This window comes from Haliotis rufescens, unplaced genomic scaffold, assembly GCF_023055435.1.
Source record: "Haliotis rufescens isolate VD_foot unplaced genomic scaffold, xgHalRufe1.0.p SCAF_64, whole genome shotgun sequence".
In the NCBI taxonomy this organism is placed as follows: Eukaryota; Metazoa; Mollusca; class Gastropoda; order Lepetellida; family Haliotidae; genus Haliotis; species Haliotis rufescens.
This window is the reverse complement of record NW_025964355.1, coordinates 953,657-974,653: the sequence shown is the minus strand read 5'-3', so window position 1 is coordinate 974,653 and position 20,997 is coordinate 953,657. Positions and strand designations below refer to the sequence as shown.

At 42.3% G+C, this 20,997-nt stretch overlaps 3 protein-coding genes across 3 annotated transcripts; 1 reads left to right on the top strand and 2 right to left on the bottom strand.

Moving 5' to 3' along the window:
• Window positions 1-654: 654 nt before the first annotated feature.
• LOC124151682 (S-antigen protein-like) lies at window positions 655-4,272 on the bottom strand. Its single transcript, XM_048387066.1, has 2 exons — window positions 4,218-4,272; window positions 655-2,642 (listed from the first exon to the last, which is right to left on the bottom strand). The coding sequence occupies exons 1-2, from the start codon at window positions 4,270-4,272 to the stop codon at window positions 655-657; spliced, it is 2,043 nt and encodes a 680-aa protein (XP_048243023.1).
• Window positions 4,273-7,821: 3,549 nt separating this feature from the next.
• On the bottom strand, window positions 7,822-11,454 carry LOC124151681 (cell wall protein DAN4-like). The gene is made up of 3 exons (XM_048387065.1): window positions 11,370-11,454; window positions 9,557-9,856; window positions 7,822-8,465 (listed from the first exon to the last, which is right to left on the bottom strand). Exons 1-3 carry the CDS (start codon window positions 11,452-11,454, stop codon window positions 7,822-7,824), a joined length of 1,029 nt encoding a protein of 342 aa, XP_048243022.1.
• A 1,676-nt stretch (window positions 11,455-13,130) lies between these two features.
• LOC124151695 lies at window positions 13,131-18,665 on the top strand. Its single transcript, XM_046524285.2, has 4 exons — window positions 13,131-13,931; window positions 14,050-14,094; window positions 17,348-17,732; window positions 18,195-18,665. Exons 1-4 carry the CDS (start codon window positions 13,205-13,207, stop codon window positions 18,610-18,612), a joined length of 1,575 nt encoding a protein of 524 aa, XP_046380241.2. The 5' UTR covers window positions 13,131-13,204; the 3' UTR covers window positions 18,613-18,665.
• Window positions 18,666-20,997: the final 2,332 nt, after the last annotated feature.

Sequence of the window (20,997 nt, the reverse complement as noted above, 5' to 3'; positions counted from 1 at the left end):
GAGAAAGAACACATACAGATAATCGACGTGAAAATTGTGAGAATATGCGGGAAAAACAAACTGACCTCCCCTGTTCTTAAATGGACATGTCCGACATGTCCGCGGTCGGATTCTATTAAGGGTGTCATCATTAATTAAATACGGGTAAATATGTTTGAAGCGTGTACCTTTTATTAACATCATATGCATTGTACGTTATGTTGAAATCGCATATAAGAAATAAACGACGAGTTGGAGTTGTTTATCGTACAATAAAACATTGCAGGGAGAATAAACTGCCCATGATGTACGATAAACAACTCCCATTCGTCGATTACTTCTTAAAATCTACTGTACAATAAAGTATGGTATATGCATATTTCAATTTCTTTATTCAACGTACTGAGGATGCCACAGGCCTATAGTACAATCATGATTACAGGAGCAATTGGTATATGCAACAAAGTAGGCCTCTGAAATAATTTTCAAATTTAAGCAATTTATACATTTGTGATTTTAAGATATTTCTACTTATTGTAAAGTGTTGAAGTTCAACTTCATATGCCAAATATATTAAGATAGTGTATCAAAGAGAGTGAATGAATATGCCAAGCAGTTCATCTTTGTCAGCCTACACGAGGAGACACTTCTTGGATCTTCTCTGTTTGTATCACTTCAAGCAATGTTCCCCTGTCTCATGTACCTCTCCGTGAACCTTCGACCGAATCTTACGAGATCAAACAGGTCCCAGACGACGAGAATGAGAATGGGAAACCAGAAGATGACAAGTGTCATCACTGCCAGAACCCGAGATGACACGCGGTGATCGACTGCAGACGTCTTGTCTCGGATGTGACGTGACAGGTTCGGCTTCTTGAGAGCAAGTAAACGGGCAATGGAGAGAGAGACGTCGCCGGTCGGACTGACTGCGCTTTTCTCCCACATCGAGATACACATGTTAAATGCTTTGGAGCTGATTATTCGATTTATCTGTGTGTCAACAGTATTGCCCTCACATCCCCTACTCTTACCATCATCGTTGTCATCGCTTCCATCGTTCTCTAAAGTATCATGTCCATTCCTGCTGTCAACACCTTCACCCGTCGCTGAACTATCGCCATCACCACCACTTTTCTCATCACTTTCTCCCGTCGCTGTATTATCGCCATCACCATCTGTGCTGTCAGCACCTTCACCCGTCCCTGTATTATCGCCAACACCACCACTGTTCTCATCACTTTCTCCCGTCGCTGAACTATCGTCACCACCACAACTGTTATCATCACTTCCTCCCGTCGCTGAACTATCGCCATCACCACCAGTGTTCTCATAAATCTTATCCGTCGCTGTACTATCGCTTCCACCACCACCACTGTTGTCATCACTTTCTCCCGTCGCTGTACTATCGCTACCACCACCACCACCACTGTTCTCATCACTTTCTCCCGTCGCTGTACTATCGCTACCACCACCAATGTCCTCATCACTTTCTCCCGTCGCTGAACTATCGCTACCACCACCACTGTCCTCATCTCTTTCTCCCGTCGCTGAACTATCGCTTCCACCACCACTATCCTCATCACTTTCTCCTGTCGCTGTACTATCGCTACCACCACCACTATTCTCATCACTTTCTCCTGTCGCTGTATTATCGCTACCACCACCACTATTCTCATCACTTTCTCCCGTCGCTGTACTATCGCTACCACCACCACTGTTCTCATCACTTTCTCCCGTCGCTGAACTATCGCCATCACCACCACTGTTCTCATCACTTTCTCCCGTCGCTGTACTATCGCTACCACCACCACTGTTCTCATCACTTTCTCCCGTCGCTGTATTATCGCTACCACCACCACTGTTCTCATCACTTTCTCCCGTCGCTGAACTATCGCCATCACCACCACTGTTCTCATCACTTTCTCCCGTCGCTGTACTATCGCTACCACCACCACTGTTCTCATCACTTTCTCCCGTCGCTGTACTATCGCTACCACCACCACTGTTCTCATCACTTTCTCCCGTCGCTGTACTATCGCTACCACCACCACTGTTCTCATCACTTTCTCCCGTCGCTGTATTATCGCTACCACCACCACTGTTCTCATCACTTTCTCCCGTCGCTGTACTATCGCTACCACCACCACTGTTCTCATCACTTTCTCCCGTCGCTGTATTATCGCTACCACCACCACTATTCTCATCACTTTCTCCCGTCGCTGTACTATCGCTACCACCACCACCACTGTTCTCATCACTTTCTCCCGTCGCTGAACTATCGCTACCACCACCAGTGTTCTCATTATTTTCTCCCGTCGCTGAACTATCGCCATCACCACCAGTGTTCTCATTATTTTCTCCCGTCGCTGAACTATCGCCATCACCACCAGTGTTCTCATCACTTTCTCCCGTCGCTGAACCATCGTCACCAACACCACTGTTGTCATCACTTTCCCTCGTTTCTCTGCTACCGACAGATCCGCTCTTTATTTCGCCTGTTGGATCAGTGTCGTCACCTCCTCGATCCCCATCTGGACTATTCTCGGCACAGTCACTCTCATTTTCAGGTTGACAACCGTGTGTGGTGACATACTGTCTTCCCTCTGAGCTAACTGGAGTATGTGAGACTGGGTCTGTATCTTCTTGTGACGACACGTCAACAGCTACAGTTAAAAGACAATTGCATGAATCGAGGTCTATCCCACAACCATATGCAGATTCTGAATCATTTTATCCATCCTCCTAATATAACACAAGTTGTTTGATCCTTTCACCGAATGGGTACGAATTCTAACATGTGAGACAAAGAGGTTAAAAAGTAATTGAAATACTAGTACAGGTTTAATGTATTGACTTTGTAAACTTACACTCGTATAATAACTCGTAATAACGATCGTCAAATGATATGTAATATTGGCACTGTTCTTGAGAAGGCAATCAGTAAGACATCGCATTTGAAATGATATAGCTTTCAAAGGAATCACAGCCCAACCAAGGATAAATGTTTAGTGTCAAATTTTGAATAAATTACATTCAGAAGACAGTAACTGCTTAACAAACATTTGGAGAGCAAGAAATTAAAATTTCGGGAAAAATGAGGCTTGTCTTGTTTTCAACAACGACAAAAGATTTCAGACTTTGAACATATTTTGATATATTCCGTAATGATCAACGACATGTCTTTTTTCAAGGACATCACATGTTAAAATACACTCATAATTATTGCGGTATGTTTCCGAAAAGAATTGGTCACGCCAACTAGCAGACTGCTTAGTCGCTGATGTATAGTTATGTACAGATTTTGTGTTGACGATTCAACAAGCTTTCTGTGAAAATATCAATATTACTGTTGACTTGTACCCGATTGTTTACAGGCCGTAGGCGTGTGACAGAAATACAGCTGTATGGCGACAGGCAACAAACACTTAGTTAATACTCTCTTATGCATATTGTGTGAGTGGCGGATGCTTCCCACAGAGCAGGTCATGCTTAACCTTTTCGCGCACACCGGGTGTCAGCACTGATTTACCGTTCAGGTGAAACGGGTTTAGTGTCGCGTTGAAGATTATTGTACTAAACAAGCGCTGTGCATGCATACATGTGTATGTGTGTGTGTGTGTGTGTGTCTGTGTGTGTGTGTATGTGTGTGTATGTGTGTGTGTGTGTGTGTATGTGTGTGTATGTATGTATGTATGTATGTGTGTGTGTGCGTGTATATGTGTGTGTGTGTGCGTGTATATATGTGTGTGTGTGTGTGTGTGTCTGTGTGTGTGTGTGTATGTGTGTGTATGTGTGTGAGTGTGTGTGTGTATGTGTATGTGTGTGTATGTATGTATGTATGTATGTATGTATGTGTGTGTGTGTGCGTGTATATGTGTGTGTGTGTGTGCGTGTATATGTGTGTGTGTGTGTGTGTGTGTGTGTGTGTGCCTGTTTTTACGAGTCCGCCCTAGTAGCCCACTGAGATACGTACCATGTGGCATGGATATCCCTCTCTGACACGCTTATAATCTTACAAAGAAAACTACAGTTTTTGAAACAAGCAGGTTTTTGGTTTCCGACAACGACAAAGAAAAGGAGCAACTGATACGAGGATTGCTTCAAACTTCAAAAACAGCACATCTCATTCCATTAACCTTTGTTCTTATCTCAATAGCATTAATATATGTTAATGCATATCCCTAATGGTCAATATGATTAAATGACAATTGCTTTTGGAAATTAACAGTATAACTCACCCTGTCTGTGCAAGATAACTGCGATAATGATAAGAACATCCTTGATCTTGGCCATAGCTCAGTGTCGTGGATATAAGGTCGTGTTATGAATATATCCAGTCTGTGATGCCATGCATACACCCACGAAGAAGAGCTTCTCTAAATGATGCATGTGTCATCAAATCGTAGATTCTTACCCATTACAAAGTGATTAAAGGTCAACATGACTTTATTTATGAAACCATATACAGATACAGGTATTTTCGATTGTGACACCATCTCAGGTATCAGCCAATGTTTCACATTGTGTTTAATGGGACCTAATGAGTTTAATCTACACCCAAATAAGCAATGTAAAAAAGTCAGCAAAATATGTTTCTCAGCGTACATAAATATGCAAAGGCAGTCACATCTAACTTCAGTGCTAATTAGCTTCTTACCCCCAGTACATCCTACAACAAAATTACCTGTTTGGGAATATCACAAACTTAAACCTTGTAACATGAAAACAATAGCAACTTTTTTTCTTCATCTGTGTTCGATTGAAGATGTGCAGTAAAAACATCATCAAATCTCGACATCGTTCTTGGTGAAAGTTAACGTTTGCATACAGTCGTGATGCATCCATTATTAAACAGTTGTAACGGAACTGTTATTTATCTATCATTAAAACCTGAAATGGGTTGTACTCCTAAAATATGTCTATATGTTCAAAAAGCCAATTAAATACAGGTCTTAAAAGTATGATAGTGTCACGGATTGTATTTGTACAGGTTACGATCCTCAGAACTGACACTATACATCACAATGTTTCTTCATTGAACTGAATCAACAGGCGTGTTCTGTATGTACTGTTTACCTCCAACATCTGTACTATGTGAAGAAGCGTGCTCATTGCTCACACGTTAAACACTTAGACAATTACACCAGGCGAATATTGACTTGAGGATACATACAGCCGTTCTGGAGTGAATAACTGTATACGTAAGCTGTTTTTAGATATTCCTGTTCATCGCTAGTAAGGGTCTTAATTATTTACTTCTCAAATTGAAACCTAACAAAGGGATATCACGAACAGACCATTATATTAGAAGTACATCAGTGAAATAGTGATTTCCACCTATCCCCTATATGAAATAGTTGAATTCCTAACCCTCACGAGATAGATGTCACTGCGAGTTGGTTTCACTGGTGACAGCAGAAAATGCATATTATATCAATCCATTTCCATAATCATAATAATAATAGCGACAAAATACTTCCATAACCACAAGAAATCTCTGTCAAAAGCAGAATCGATTGTACGATACCGAGTGTATCATGATCCCTGTGTTTATGAATCACTATGGTCGGTTGGTTGGTTGGTTGGTCGGTTGGTTGGTTGGCTGGTTGGTTAACGGCGCTCTCAGCAATATTAAAGCTATATGACGGCGGTCTGTAAATAATCGAGTCTGGACCAGACAATCCAGTGATTGACATCATGAGCATAGATCCACGTAATTGGGATCGATGACCGTGCATCAACCAAATCAGCGAGCCTGACCACCCGATCCCGCTAGTCGCCTTTTACGACAAGCATAGTCGCTTTTATCAGTAGGCATGGGTTGCTGAAGACCTATTCTACCCCGCAATCTTCACGTGCACGGGTCTATGAATCACTATGAAATAGTGATGATGACACCGCTGATTCTGCCTCACCGGTCACCCGTCACAAACACAGGCAAGTCAATTGTTACCTGACAAATAATACCAATGGAGCATATGGTACGAGTCAAAGAGGGAATGGCATCGGACGTTATTTTTGTCACTGATGCGCACAATTTGGAAAAGTTCCCCACATGTGTACCAGAACACTTTTCGAAAACTTTACTTAGGCAAAGAATGTTGTAACATGGATTAAACAACAGCCGAGAATATACAGACTTTCGACTATATCACGAGCATGTGTTATGAATCACAATCAAATAGTGATGCTACCAGTTGTTCGCGAAAAGATGAAAAATAAAACGTACGTCTTAATTTCAGAACGCGCTTATCCCCATCGCCACTATTGTACGTAGCTATTTTCTGCGATTCACATCTAGTTGAAACACTTTCATTGCAATTGAATAACATGACTGCACAACATAACATTACAAAACAAATATCACAGCAGGAAAATCACGCCATATCTAATCATGTTTGAGTTAGAAACATTAGTACATGTGTACCAGAAATAAAAGATAAATAGAATCATTCAATCACTTGACTGACATTATCAATCACATCTAGAATGTTGGCTTGTGTATTTGACTAACATACAGACCCGATCGCTGACAATTGATAAGAAACAATAGACCCCTGAAGTAAACGAGTCCGTCAGTGGAGCATTAATATCGAGAGCTATCAGTCACGATATATATTCATATTTCAGGTACTGATATGTATGGAGGAAACCTTGATATATTGTGTGATTTGAATCTGAAATTACATATACTGGAATTCTGCCAGACAGTTGTCGACAATATTACTTCTAGTTGACACATACTAATAAATCGCATTGCAATGACATGTTGCCTTTCATAATGTACTGTCAAATACATTAGTTTATGTTTCATGACCCCACATGTCAAAATCCATTCTTTGATTATAGAAGTGTACCGGTGTTTATGTGGACTGAAGATTGATATGGCTTTCTAGTAAAATACATGTACTCTATTTTTCAAATTTACAAATTCGAATACAGTCATTGTAACGTGTTGATGTTAGTTTTCTATGACATTTGTAGAAACGTAGTGAGGTGAAATAGGGTTTAACGTCGCGTCCCAGATTATTGCACTTATATAGCGACGTACATGTACGTGTGTGTGTTTGTGTGGCTGCTTGTACTAGTCCGGACTGATGCCGATTTATAGTGCTAGCTCACTGAGATACCATGCCGCAGTTTAACATGAATACCCCACTCAGACACAGTATACTGACCAGTCCTTGTCAGCCGAGCGCCAGACAGGGTAGCACCAAGTACCATCTTTTAACGTCTTTTGGTATGACGCGGTCGGGGATCGAACCCCGGACCTTCCGCTCTCCGGACGGACGCGCTACCACTAGGCCACGGAGTATAGAAACGTAAGAAAGGAACAACATTTGAAAAGGGACTTTCTCTTTGATGTCAATACACATTACAACGGAATCAATATTCCCGTATCCGCCTTATCAAATATTTTTCGATGTACACCCTCAAATGATTTTCAGAATGTAAAGCCACAGTCTAAATTTAGTTTAATTAATCATCATTGTTATAAGTTTTCAATTATCAATTATAAATATAACAGCTATTTCTCATCTCAGTATATACAGTGTATATATTCCCAATATTACACAACATTCTTGTCAACATATATTTCAACGTTACACCAACAAAACGCTTATGACAATTAACCTAACTTGATAAATAACTTTGCTATCATGTGATTGGCTACAATTCATATGTGTAACTTATGTGTAAATAGTTCAAGTTGTAAATTAACTAAATACAGTTTCTTTCCTTTAGTTACTGACACGATATTAAACATAACGTCCTCTTGATGTATTTCAAACATAGCCAAGGAGGAAATAGTACATGTAGTTGACAAGTTTTGTCGGTAGTTCAAATGTGTCTGTTGCGACAAAGATCGATCAGATCCCATATGACCAGACCTAGTATGGGCGTCCAGACAATAGCAAGAACCAGAGTTGCGACAATAGTCGCCGACGGTCTGACATCGGATGCAGACGTTTTCTCACGACGTTGTTTGGAGAGGTCTTCCTTATCGAGGCGCAGGCTGCGTATGGCGTTAAAAAGGGTAGATGTAGCCCCTACTGGTCTCGCACATCGGTCGTAACATGTTTGTAGTGCAGCTGTTATGGTCGCCGTGACTCCACCACTGACGTTGACGCGTCCTGGAACTGAAGTGCTGCTCCCAGTAGTGTTGGTGGTTGCAAAGGGATTGGTGACCATGGGTGCAATTGGTGTAGTTGTCGGCGTTGCTTTATCTCGAGTTGGTGTCGTTGGTGTCGTTGGTGTCGTTGGGGTTTTGTTGGAAGTAGATCTGATTGTAGTCGTCGAAACAGGGGCGATTGATGTTGTCGATGTTGAAGTTGTAGCCGTTGTAATTGTAGTAATCTGTGAGGGCGTGGTGTCAGTTATTGACGCAGAGTTGGTTGTACTGTCCGATGTGGATTTAGTTGCCGATGTCCTAGTGGTTCCTGACTTCGTCGCAGTCTTGGTGCCTGTTGGTGAAGCAGTCCCCACTGAAGAAAAAGTAAAATCATGAATTGTCAGCCGAATCACGAAATGTTCTGTAAAAACGACATAAATTAATAATGATATGCTCGTTGACAACATTTTTCCGTTTATCAACTAAAAACATGCACCACACACACGTGCTTTCACATAGTAAACAAAAGAAATTTAAATTAATCATACTTTTCATTGTGTATTTATGTTGTGTTTCGTGCCATCTAATCCAATCTTATTACCCCTTTATATTACATAGAACTTGCATCAAATGTGCATTGAAGTGAATCACAGCACACACAATCGATTCTCTCAATGACGTGCTGTGCAGAAATAAAACATGTGAGGATAGCGAGTTCCGTTCCAAATTCGGTTTAGCTCGATTAAATCTACAGTTAAGCTAGTTCTCTATCGAAAACGCAGAATGCCTATCTCACAATTGCAATTAGTCAGTTACCCAGCAGGCAATTTCCGTTACGTCGTTATGTTTACGTTGTCACAATATTATGATATTTGTCCTGACAAGGTTATTCTGTGGACATTGCCTACAAGGTTGTGACACGTCATTCATTTCCACGTTGGCACAACGTTATGGAAAAGATATAGTTGAGTTGTGGTAACATCAAATTTTACCTTGTTGTAATATTATCTTTGTCTTTTCGGGTACATTGAAGTGTGCGTTGTGGCAATGATTATTATCTTGTATAATGCACGGTTATTCTGTAGACTACCCTGGACGTCGTAACAACTATATGCACTGTTACGCGGTGACGTAATAATAACGTTGTGAAAACGTTTTACGAAGACGTCACCAATACACAACCCAAAAAATTTGAGAACATAGTGTATTAGCTTGGTAGCACCATACCTGCACTGTGTCAAAGATGTGATCTACCATGGCCTTCTATTCTATATAACTGCAATACTGTTCAAAACATTTAACATTTGTTAAATCCAGCTCACTCACTCACACACAATTTCTCCATGTATAATACAAGTATTGAGTGAAAACTTTTCTCCTTAACCTCTCCGTTGGAGAGAGCACATGATAGGAAAATGTACCAATTCCTTATGGGAGGCCCCGAATCTGTAAATAAGAACGCACCTCTACATACAGAACTGTACAGAGTTTTGTGAACGCTGTCGAGCTGGCTGAAACGATCAATGAAAATAACGTTGTCAGATGTCGGCGCTGACGCAATTGTTGCAAATATGTCTGTATAGTAAGTAATGGCCAGCACTATGATACGGACCCCACTGTCTTTCAGTTTCTTTGCTTCAACATATGTGTAGTCAACCTCCTCATTTGGTCCCCCATCAGCGATAAGGACAGCCACATTGGTAGCATTTTCTCTGTCACCTCCTTCCCGTGTGAAGACATCTGTCCCAATCAAGCGTAGTGCAGCTGCAACATTGGTACGTGTGTGATCATAGTATATTTTAGAAATTGCGTCAAGTATTTCCTCCCGTCTGTTGAACCGAGCCAGATTGAACTCTACCCTTGCTCGACTTCCAAATACCACTATGGCAAGTCGGACGGTGCCTTCATCAATTTCCAGTTTTCAAATCCCATACTGCCAGATGCATCCGCGATAAGTACGAGATCCATGAACGTTTGGTGACATTCTGCAAAGAAATAGATAACTGCTTTAGATTCAAAAGATCAAAGCACACAAGAGAGAGAGAGAGAGAGAGAGAGAGAGAGAGGAGAGAGAGAGAGAGAGAGAGAGAGAGAGGGAGAGAGAGAGAGAGAGCACAACAGGTATGTTTTTTTTGTAAGGCTGTTGAGCATAAGTACGCGCTGATGACTAAAAAATGTAAGTTCCATGGCATAATGATCATAATACATTGTCACTTGTATTTGAACATGTTCAGATCGGGCGATCTTTTACACCAATTCTATATACATCATTATTCCATTGACTCCTCATGTGTCACTGTTTTGTATGTAGGATATTATATTTCCTTTCTCCATGTGTAAAGTAAGTAGTTGACGTAGTGTGGTGCTTTTCTTTTCTTTTTTTGTAAACAAGAAATCCTAGAATTTCGATCTAATACAAAGGGCGGTGGGATAGCCTAGTGGTTAAAGCGTTCGCTCGTCACGCCGAAGACCCGGGTTAGATTCCCGACATGGGTACAATGTGTGAAGCCCATTTCTTGTGTCCCCGGCCGTGATATTCTTGAATATTGCTCACTTGATCTGAAACCGTAATGGAGTTCCACAATGGGATTGTCGATGGGTTAAATAGTTCACACGAATGTCTTAGTCTTATCAGAAGAACACCGATAAGGGATTTCGGGCATAAGACAGGTATTTATATAATCCAAATGATTCCATTTATCGTCCCAAATGAAAGCGGAATTTGGATCCCGATGTGCATTTTAGCGAGTACTTATTGATTACCAAGGCAAATATACTCTTCAAAAAAAGAAACGGAATACGGATATGTTCGGTCATAAAAGCAACTATTAGCTGACCAAGAGGTGCAAAATGAAGAGGTTTAATGTGTTGTAGTGTCAGTGACAATTTTCCCGGATCAAAATGATCAGATCAAGGACATGCAAACAATCAGTCGATAAACACGTGCGATTCGGAAAAACGCACCCAGTGCATTAACAAAAGAGCCATGGAGCTGCATGTACTGCACGTGCAGCAGCACTATGAACGGTATTAAAGTTCAGAGTTTTTGATTGCCTGGCATCTATGTCAATCGAACAGTGACAGTTCAACAACATGCCAAGATTAACAAACAAAGTGCAAAGAAACAACGTCCTTGTCCGCTTGCAGGCAGGATAATCTCGATCAGCTGTAGCCAGGGTTTTCAATGTAGCGCCAGCACCATCACAAGGCTATGGGGTCGGTTTCAACAGCATGGGTTCACAAGTGATCGGCCATGATCGTGACGACCAAGAGTAACCACCCTCGTCGAAGATCGCTATATCGTACAGGAAGTGGACCGGTTTGGTAGGAGTGGCGTTATGATGTAGGCGGCTATCTCTCATCATGGCAGGACAGGTTTGGTCCACATGCTGGGCAATCTTACGACTCAACGATACACCAACGAAATTCCCCTACCACTCGTCCTCCCAATTGCAGCCAACGGCAACGGTGTATTCCAGCAGGACAACGCTCGAGCGCATACAGCACGGATCACGTTGATGTTCTCCCCTGGCCCTCCAGATCCCCGGATTTGAACCCGACAAAGCACTTGTGGGATGAATTGGATAGACGGCTACGCCGAAGTCAACCACGACTCTGGACTTTGCAGCAGTTGGTTTTTGCATTGCAGGCCGAGTGGGCTACCATTCCCCAGGAACGCCACCTACATGTACATGCGTTTACTACTGCCAAACAGTCAGTTGGAACCCACCACAGACAGCGATGCATCAGCAGCACATCTCAAGTACTGACGCCAATATTTCGGAGGGGACACGGGTCGCCCGGTCGTCTAACGCGCTGCAATTCGCTGTGCAGAGTTGCGTCCCTTGGGTACGCCAGAAACCTATGTTTTTGGGTTGGAATCCTGGTTTGCCCCGGTAATGTATCTAGGTTTGTCAGCACCATACCCGTGCTCGTGGGTTTCACCGAAGTGGTAAACGTCTGAGGCCTGCATCACTTCGGGCTTTCCTCCCACATTAAGCTGACACGCCGTGATATAACTGGAATACTGTTAAAAGCGGCGTCAAATACAATTCTTTCACTCACTCAATATTTTTTCGATGTGCGTTTCTTTTGGAATTGAGTTTATGTTTTCTGAACAAGCAAGACCTTCTCACACCAACATGATAGACTGACCATTATCGCGCCAACGTATCAGTAAGAACCCAAAGGCTTCACTTGTCTCATTGTTATACAAGGTTTAAACAACAAATATGCGATGTTATCTGGACTCATCGCGTGTCATCTCCTTGTCAAAAGAACTGACAAGAAAGAGGAGGGTCATTTGATAACAAACTGTAAAGGCCACCGGGGGGATATCCAGAAGAAGGAGTGGTGAAATCGTGTAAGTGCATTCATGTGTTTACAACATTATATACTTAGGACAGTCGGTGGTTAGAACCAATATTTTTTTAACTGAGGTCGTATCGAAGTGAATCCATTGAAAAGGTATCCAAACCACTGTCAACTAGGTACTGCCATACGGACCTCTAATTTGTATTAATTTTAGAACTTTCCACGCACACTTCGGCCAGCTTAAATGTATACGCATGGATTTCATTTATCTTCTATTTTTGACTGGGTGTCTCATATTTACCATTCATGCAGGTTTCAGACGTTTACCACTTCGGTGAAACCCACGAGCACAGGTATGGTGCTGACAAACCTAGAAACATAATCGGGGCGAAGCGGGATTCGAAACCACAATCATGTGCCCAAGGGACGCAACTCTGCACAGAGAATCACGGCGCCTCGGACGACTGGGCCACCTATGCCCCCAAATTGGTCTTGAATAATAAGGACTCAATGATAGACAGTTAACAATCACTGAAACGTTTGATTTTGTCATAACTTCAAATGGTTATGAGGTAATTATTTTGGTGATTTTGACATCGTTTAGTGCTACTAAGAGCAGATATATCCGTAGCACATGGCATGATTTCCAAAAGGGGTCACGTGACTAGTCCCTTATGCATTATGGTTGGAAATTATGTTTGAACCCGGTTTGGACGTGCAGAGGATATATGAGAAGATTATAATCGATAGCTCAGATCAATTATTAGCTATCGATTATAATCTATACTGGGGGATGTCATGAAATGCGTGTCACATTTATTCCTTAAACCTCTAAACGGTATCATGTTGTACTGTCGCACGCTATATAGCACGAGTAACTGCTCACAAACTCCAATACATTCGCCACTTGCAGCTGGTGAAACTATTTGCGCCATCATGAAGGTGTCAGCCCTTGTGAGTGTCATTGGCTTAGTTATCACTGCGTCGGAAGCTCAATTTATAAACGTAAATTTAGCAGACGAACTGTCACAACAAATCAGCTCTGGAAATGTCCCCATGACCTCCATCGGAACTGACGGTGTTCCATCCTCCGCTGGAAGCCAGGCGGGGCAATCTTCAGGCACTTCTTCAGAACAAACTTCCTCCACGAATGGAAACAGTCCTCTTTCAGTTAAGTTTGGTCCCAGCAGCCGATTTAAGAATACTGTCTCGTTTAATTCACAGACAAAGAAACTTTCACGCAAACTGAAAGACATGATTGATCGCATGGATGATCTTGAAAATTATTTCAAGAACTCTGGTGTATACAGCCCTGAAAACAACACTATGGAGAGTACCAGCAATGAACAGCCATTCGGCACCGCTGCAGATTTTGTTGTACCTCGCGTAGCCACACGTGCATCGTCTCTTGCTGGTGGTATACCACAGATGAACCAGCGCATTGAGGATTTGAAAAAGGCCATTGCTGACTACAAAATATCTAATCCTGCTGTTGAAGTTACAACTAACGCTGGAGTCAATGAAGGTAAAAGTATTCGTTGTATTCTTTCGGTAAACGCAAAATGTCAATTGATATGAGAAAATTAGTGCAAATATTGCCATAATATTCATGTCATGATATGTTATTTTTTATTGTCTTTAAGGGGGCATGACAACAGACGCTGCCTTCACAGAGGGAACCAATACACGTAGGTTTACTCTTTATGTTGCCTGCAGAATTTAAATAACAAAAACTCGTTTTGAAAATCGGTTGAAGAATCATCTGTCTCTCTTGCTCTAGAATATTTCAAATATATACTGCTCTAAATTTTGTTACCTTATTGTGCGCCAGGGCTGACTTTGAGATCAATACACATAATAAGAATTGATAGCATTTGTTTTGCTAAAGTGAGGTATGTGTGTGTATAGTCAAATCTCTTTTGGGGAAGGAGTAAGGGGTCGCATTAATCCAATTGAAAATCAATAGTGAAGGCTTGTTCAACATCCAGGCAACATCTTGTATGTGAGAGCGTTGGGGTAGCCTTGTGGTTAAATCGTTCGCTCGTCACGCCGAAGACCTGGGTTTGTGTGAAGCCCATTTCTGGTGTCCCCCGCCGTGACAATGCTAGAATATTGCTAAAAACGGCGTAAAACAATACTCAGTCACATATATGTGACATGGGAATTGAATCTTCACATGTTTTGTGACACGGATAACTGCCTGACATCGATCATGCTTTGGATGAAGGTTTTGATGGTAGCCTTTTTATCTGAACCACTACTTTTGATCGAGCGTGTAACACGGTACGGGACGTTGGCGCACATCTTCATTTTACAGTTCTTTAAATGAGGCCAGTAATTGTAGTTGGCAATATCCTGTGTGACGACGGATGTTATCCTTTATTTATATCTAACTGAATCAATCCTACGCGTATGGGGTTCTACGAACCCAAGTGAGTCGACCATCAAAAGGAATTTGTTTGTTTGTGGGTAGCCCACACCATGACGCAGCTACCAATAATATACCAGTCGTTCTGTGGTATGGAACACTGCTGGTACGCCCCAAAACACGACTCTTCTCTGAACATGGTGTGACACCAATGAAGTACCTCCATTCTTAAACGTTTGTGATCAATCGTCATCTGGGAGACGACTGCAGCATTCAATATCATGATCGCCTTTTGACAACAGATTCGCATATGGGTCATGACCTTATCTCAGCTCTTATGGTTTGTGATGATCTGAATTTATTAAACTTATCTGATGGCCTTCACAGTTTGTTGTTTAAATTTACCACGACCATGGCGTATTTTAAGATCACCCGTTCACATTCTCAGTGTCACCCAACCTAATAATGAATATCGCTTGATGTTTGTCCTACCGTCTCGCTGTGATGACGATTGTTACAAACAAAAGCGACAAAGACATTTTGTAGTAGGGCACAACATGCTTACCCTTGTGCGAATTCCTGGTGTCGGCATTAATTTTCATTGATCCATTCAAATCATTTTCCCTGCTATTTTGCCTTTTACGCCCAATGGAATCTGTTTTCGGATCACCGATATTGTTGCATTGGTGGCAGAATCATGCGAGCATGCTTTACACAAGTATTTCACTTGAATACGCTGCTTTTTCGGTACCTTCTACATGGAGAATTCCTTGCAGGTATCAGTAAAGGTTAACACTACACGAACTGTTCCTCATCCCTCAGCATGGGATCTCTATATAATCCTTTATTAGATCCCTTATCCGATCCCTATCTCTATTTTCTACTACTACCACGACTACTACTACAGTAGACAAGGGTAAGAACAGGGGCTACACTAGACTACCTCTACAGTAGAAAAGGGTAAGAACAGGGGCCACTCAACAAGCACAATGGACTTCCACTACAGTAGACGTGGGTAAGAACAGGGGTCACACTAGACTACCACTACAGTAGACAAGGGTAAGAACAGGGGCAACACTGGACTACTACTACAGTAGACAAGGGTAAGAACAGGGCCACACTGGACTACCACTACAGTAGACAAGGGCAAGAACAGGGGCCACACTAGACTACCACTACAGTAGACAAGGGTAAGAACAGGGGCCACACTGGACTACCACTACAGTAGACAAGGGTAAGAACAGGGCCACACTGGACTACCACTACAGTAGACAAGGGCAAGAACAGGGGCCACACTAGACTACCACTACAGTAGACAGGGGTAAGAACAGGGGCCACACTGGACTACCTCTACATTAGACAGGGGTAAGAACAGGGGCCACACTAGACTACCACTACAGTAGACAAGGGTAAGAACAGGGGCCACACTGGACTACCACTACAGTAGACAAGGGTAAGAACAGGGGCCACACTAGACTACCACTACAGTAGACAAGGGTAAGAACAGGGGCCACACTGGACTACCAATACAGTAGACAGGGGCAAGAACAGGGGCCACACTAGACTACCACTACAGTAGACAGGGGTAAGAACAGGGGCCACACTAGACTACCACTACAGTAGACAGGGGTAAGAACAGGGGCCACACTAGACTACCACTACAGTAGACAAGGGTAAGAACAGGGGCCACACTAGACTACCACTACAGTAGACAGGGGTAAGAACAGGGGCCACACTAGACTACCTCTACAGTAGAAAAGGGTAAGAACAGGGAAATAATAATTATTATTTACATATTAAAATAAAAATGTAGCAAAGAGGATTTGGGTGATCCTGGCACAGTCAGCCTGGTTAGGCTCATCATCAGCCCAGGGCCCTTGCCCCCTCTACACGCAGTCCAGACAGCGAATGGGACTTCCCCCAGAAAGCTCTGCCTAGTCAAACCAACCCAGATTGTCAGAAGGGCTGTATTCCTGGTAGCAAACCCGGGTACTCTCCCAATGTCAGTCAACCGATAGGGAGGTACCAAACCTAAGACACCGAGAACAATGGGGAGTCAGACAACTTAGTACTTGGGATGCAAGCCTGACATTTCGAAAGCGAGGTATATTTGCCATGTTTTTCCTGTATCTTGTCATTTACATTGGTGTCAAAAGGGACCAAAAATTCAATGATTTCATAGGATTTATCAAAAAGGACAAGATCAGGTTTGTTGGCATGGATACATCTGGGGCTGTAAACGGGCCTATTCCAAAATAAATTGTATTTATCAATTTCCATGACGCCCTCTACATATTCCGGGTCGTACCATGGATGGACCTCTGTGTCAAAACCACAAGCATGGCAAAGGCGGTAATAAAATCATCAAGCCACTCCATCATGTCGCTTAGGATACTATATTTGTGCCAAAGCTGCAGCTGGGCATCTACTGACAATGTGTTGGACAGTCTCATTAAATTCATTACAATTCATCTACATTTCATTATCGTAATCTTTATTATTGTTAAATGCATATTAAAATATCCATTTATATTTCAATGTATCATATCAAAATGCAATTTGTATTTTGGCAGAGTTCACCGATCGTATCTTCTCTGGTTACTTTGACGATGACAACCTGTACGACATTTCTGGCATGGCCGTGAGTATGTCTCACGATGGCATTATATACGCCGCAAACGACAAGTCCTCTTCCAGAAACCTCAACGATGTCTATGTGGTTAATGCCACCAACGGTAAAGTGCTCAACACGATAGAAGTAAAAGGCGCCACAAACCATGACTGGGAAGACATGGCAGTTGCTCGCTGTAGTGCAACATCTAAATCAAATTGCATCTACATTGGGGACATTGGAAAAGGTTATAACGGCCGTAATTCCAACAAAATCTACAAGATTGTTGAGCCAGATGACCCCGTTCACATCAGTTCTGTAGATATTGAAGAAACCATTTCCTTTAGGTAAGTAAACGAAACAAGTTGTAAACTACCATTATAAAGTAAGTGTGATATCTGATTTTGACCCCTATATTATTATGCTATTCGGGGCGGTGGGGTTGAACAATGGTTAAAGCGCCGAAGGTCCGGGTTCGTTTCCTCACATGGGCACAATTGGTGAAGCCAATTTCTGGTGTAACCCGCTGTGATTGTGCTGGAGTATTGCTAACAACAGCGTAAAACATACTCACTTATTTACAAACTCATTTCGACATTGAATCGAATATTAGTTACTGCTTCATGGTATACAATAGTCAACATTTGTACAAAACCACCATACCAAACCATAAAGCGGATGAATCGAGGTTGGGGGCAATTGATAAGGTGACGTTTTAGGTTATTCTGGTTTTGTCGTTATTGATAATCCTTATTCGTATCCAAATATTCAAGTCAAATGTCCACTCACATATATTATTGTTGCTGTAGTGGCATCAGTCAGGACATGGAAACCTTAATGGTGAGCCCAGACCTCAAGATATACGTCATACCTGAAGATGATGATGAAGTTACTCTCTATAAGATTGAAAATGGTAGGGCCATGGAAATGTGTCAGATTAGTCTCGAATCAGAGTATGAGGCCCCAACAAGTGGCGACATTGCATCCTGCGGGACGAAGGTACTCCTGAAAGCCGTCGATTACGTGTACTTCTACTACGTGCCAGATGGAAACTATGAAGCCGCATTATGTGACCCGAATCCAAAGGTCCACCGCCTTCAATACACAGCAGAGAGGAATGGCCAGGTGGTCGCCTTCAAACCAGGGGGCCTGTCGTATTACACCTGTACAGAAGAGGAGTATTCTCCACTATGGAGATATGACTTGCTCAAGGTCAACGAGGTGTGATTTCTCCAACGAGTGTTGGAAAATGTAATACGACCATTAAACTGTAAGTTGAGTGCCTTTGTTGTCAATTTTTTCCCATGGATCAACAACATGTTGCTTATAGACTGTTTATCTTTGTCATGATATTGGGCTGGTGACATTAAATACTCTTAAAAATATTAGGGGGTAGTCGGAAACAATTAAAATAATAAACGAATTAGGAACACATTACAACCGGTAGTGAAGTTTGACAGTAAGTGTTATAACCACCAACGCCTTAAAGAACGATAGAGGAAAGAATGGAATGGATGTTTTTGGATCAGTAGTGCGTAATACCGCCCCGATTTGTCAAACAGTCATTCACTCGACGGGACATACTGCGTATGAGTCTTACAATGGCGATTTGAGGGAGTCCCACTCCTCGAGCAGAGCCTCTCCATGTTCAGACAATATGGTCGGCGGCCTATGATGTTGACGCAGACGTCTCCCTATCGTGTCCCAGATATGTTCGTACACGAGCACGGGCATTGGGTGTCACTGTGTTGTCCCTATTATAAAGTCCAGTGTTCCTTCTTTGCACAACATGGATATGGGTTGGGTCAGTCATAGTGATGTCACCCACACCATAACCGACCCTCCGCCAAATCTGTCATGATATCTTAGGTTGACATTGGCTTGACGTTCATTTCAACTAGTGCGACGTTTCGGTGTAGATCCTAACACCTTTATCAAGCAATAAAGAAGTTGTTCATCCATAGAACTTGTCTTTCTTCATCACACCAACTTCTAAATGCCACTGAAAGATGTTCATTTCAACGTCGCTAAGCACGACCACGCCTATCAAGGAAGTACAAAAGGAATCGGAACTTATCTGTAAACATGACAGTTCACCAGCCACAATTACCCAATTGCAAATTTCGACGTTGTGTAAAACATTGACGACTGTTGGTCTCATGGAAGGGGCGGCAAATCACGTGGCTGTCGAGCATATAGACGCATATGAGCTGCATGTAGATGTGTTCTATTCGTCTGACCCGTAATACGCACACCAGTAGCCAGTTAAAAATTTGCAGCAATTGATTCGCCGTTTGAGTCCGTTTTCGAATCGATCTATCCTGTACTCTTATCGTTGAGTCGGGGTGGCCTGAACGCGGTCGATCGTCAACATTTTAGGTTTGGTGGTACCTGTTCCATATTGTGATAATCAGAGACTGTGAAACATTGATGAACGTAGAGGATATAGAAACATTGGCCACTACTCGCTGACTTTTGCCAGTTTACATTGCAGACGTCGCATCGCTTCTTCACACACAAACAATAGTTGAAATCAAGTAAATCACAACTGTAAGATAAGCATAATCAATATGATTGACATGCAAAATATGCACAGAGATTATCGACCTTTCTTGGAAGTGGTGACACCTGCTTCTACCTACATTTCTACTTCTACTTTCATTCATATATCTTATCCTTACTTTCCACTGTTACCTCTTCTTCAACCTATAATTCTACCTGGGTAGAGAGGTGACCTTGTGGTTAAAGCGTTCACTCATCACGCTGAAGGCATCGGTTCAATTCCCTATATGGGTTCAATGTGTGAAACCCATTTGCAGAGTCCTTCTTTCTCTACCTCTTCTCCGACCTTTACTTCTTCTTCCTCTACCTCTTCTTCTACCTTTACCTCTTCCTCTTCCCTTTCCTCTTCTTCTTCCTCCACCTCTTATACTTCCTCTACCTCTTCTTCTTTCTCTACCTCTTCTGCTTTCTCCACCTCTTCTTATTCATCCTCTTCTTCTACCTCTTCTTCTTCTACCTCTGCCTCTATCTCTGCCATTATCTCTTCTTCTGCGTTAACCATTTCTGCTTCCTCCACCTCTTATTCTTCCTCTACGTCATCTTCTTTCTCTACCTCTTCTTCCTTCCCCACCTTTTCTTCTTTCTCTACCTCTTCTTTTCCTCTCCCTCTTCTTCTACCTTTACATCTCCTACCCCTATTTCTTCTTCAACGATTACCGCTTCTTTTTCCTCTGCCTCTTATTCTTCAGCTACCTCTTATTCCTCCTCCTCTTCTTCTACCATTACCTCTTCTTCTAACAGTCCTTCTTCCACCTCTTATTTTTCCTCTGCCTCTTATTCTTCCTCCTCTTCTTCTACCTCTTCCTCTGCGTATACCTCTTCTTTTTCCTTCATCTCTTCTTCCTCCTCCTCTTCCTTCCTACCTCTCCTTCTTCCTGTTTTTCTTCCTCTACCCTTTCTTCTTCCTCCACTTCATCTTCTACTTGAACGTCTTCCTCGACGTTTACCATGTCTACTCCTTCCTTCTCTTGTTCTTCCTCTACCTCTTCGTCTTCCCGTACTTATTTTTCCACTTCTTCTACGTTTATTTCTGCGTAGTCCTCTTTTTTT

What these genes read in the sequence shown, in the direction of transcription:
- LOC124151682 (XM_048387066.1), bottom strand. Translation starts at nt 4,272, where the DNA reads ATGGCCAAGATCAAGGATGTTCTTATCATTATCGCAGTTATCTTGCAC. An exon ending in AGTTATCTTGCACAGACAGG is followed by an intron (nt 2,643 to 4,217) that starts GTGAGTTATACT and finishes TTTTAACTGTAG; the next exon opens with CTGTTGACGTGTCGTCACAA.
- LOC124151681 (XM_048387065.1), bottom strand. Translation starts at nt 11,454, where the DNA reads ATGAGAGATAGCCGCCTACATCATAACGCCACTCCTACCAAACCGGTC. An exon ending in AGCGATCTTCGACGAGGGTG is followed by an intron (nt 9,857 to 11,369) that starts GTTACTCTTGGT and finishes CCAATGTTGCAG; the next exon opens with CTGCACTACGCTTGATTGGG. An exon ending in GTACAGTTCTGTATGTAGAG is followed by an intron (nt 8,466 to 9,556) that starts GTGCGTTCTTAT and finishes CTTTTTCTTCAG; the next exon opens with TGGGGACTGCTTCACCAACA.
- LOC124151695 (XM_046524285.2), top strand. Translation starts at nt 13,205, where the DNA reads ATGAAATGCGTGTCACATTTATTCCTTAAACCTCTAAACGGTATCATG. An exon ending in TAACGCTGGAGTCAATGAAG is followed by an intron (nt 13,932 to 14,049) that starts GTAAAAGTATTC and finishes ATTGTCTTTAAG; the next exon opens with GGGGCATGACAACAGACGCT. An exon ending in GAAGAAACCATTTCCTTTAG is followed by an intron (nt 17,733 to 18,194) that starts GTAAGTAAACGA and finishes TTGTTGCTGTAG; the next exon opens with TGGCATCAGTCAGGACATGG.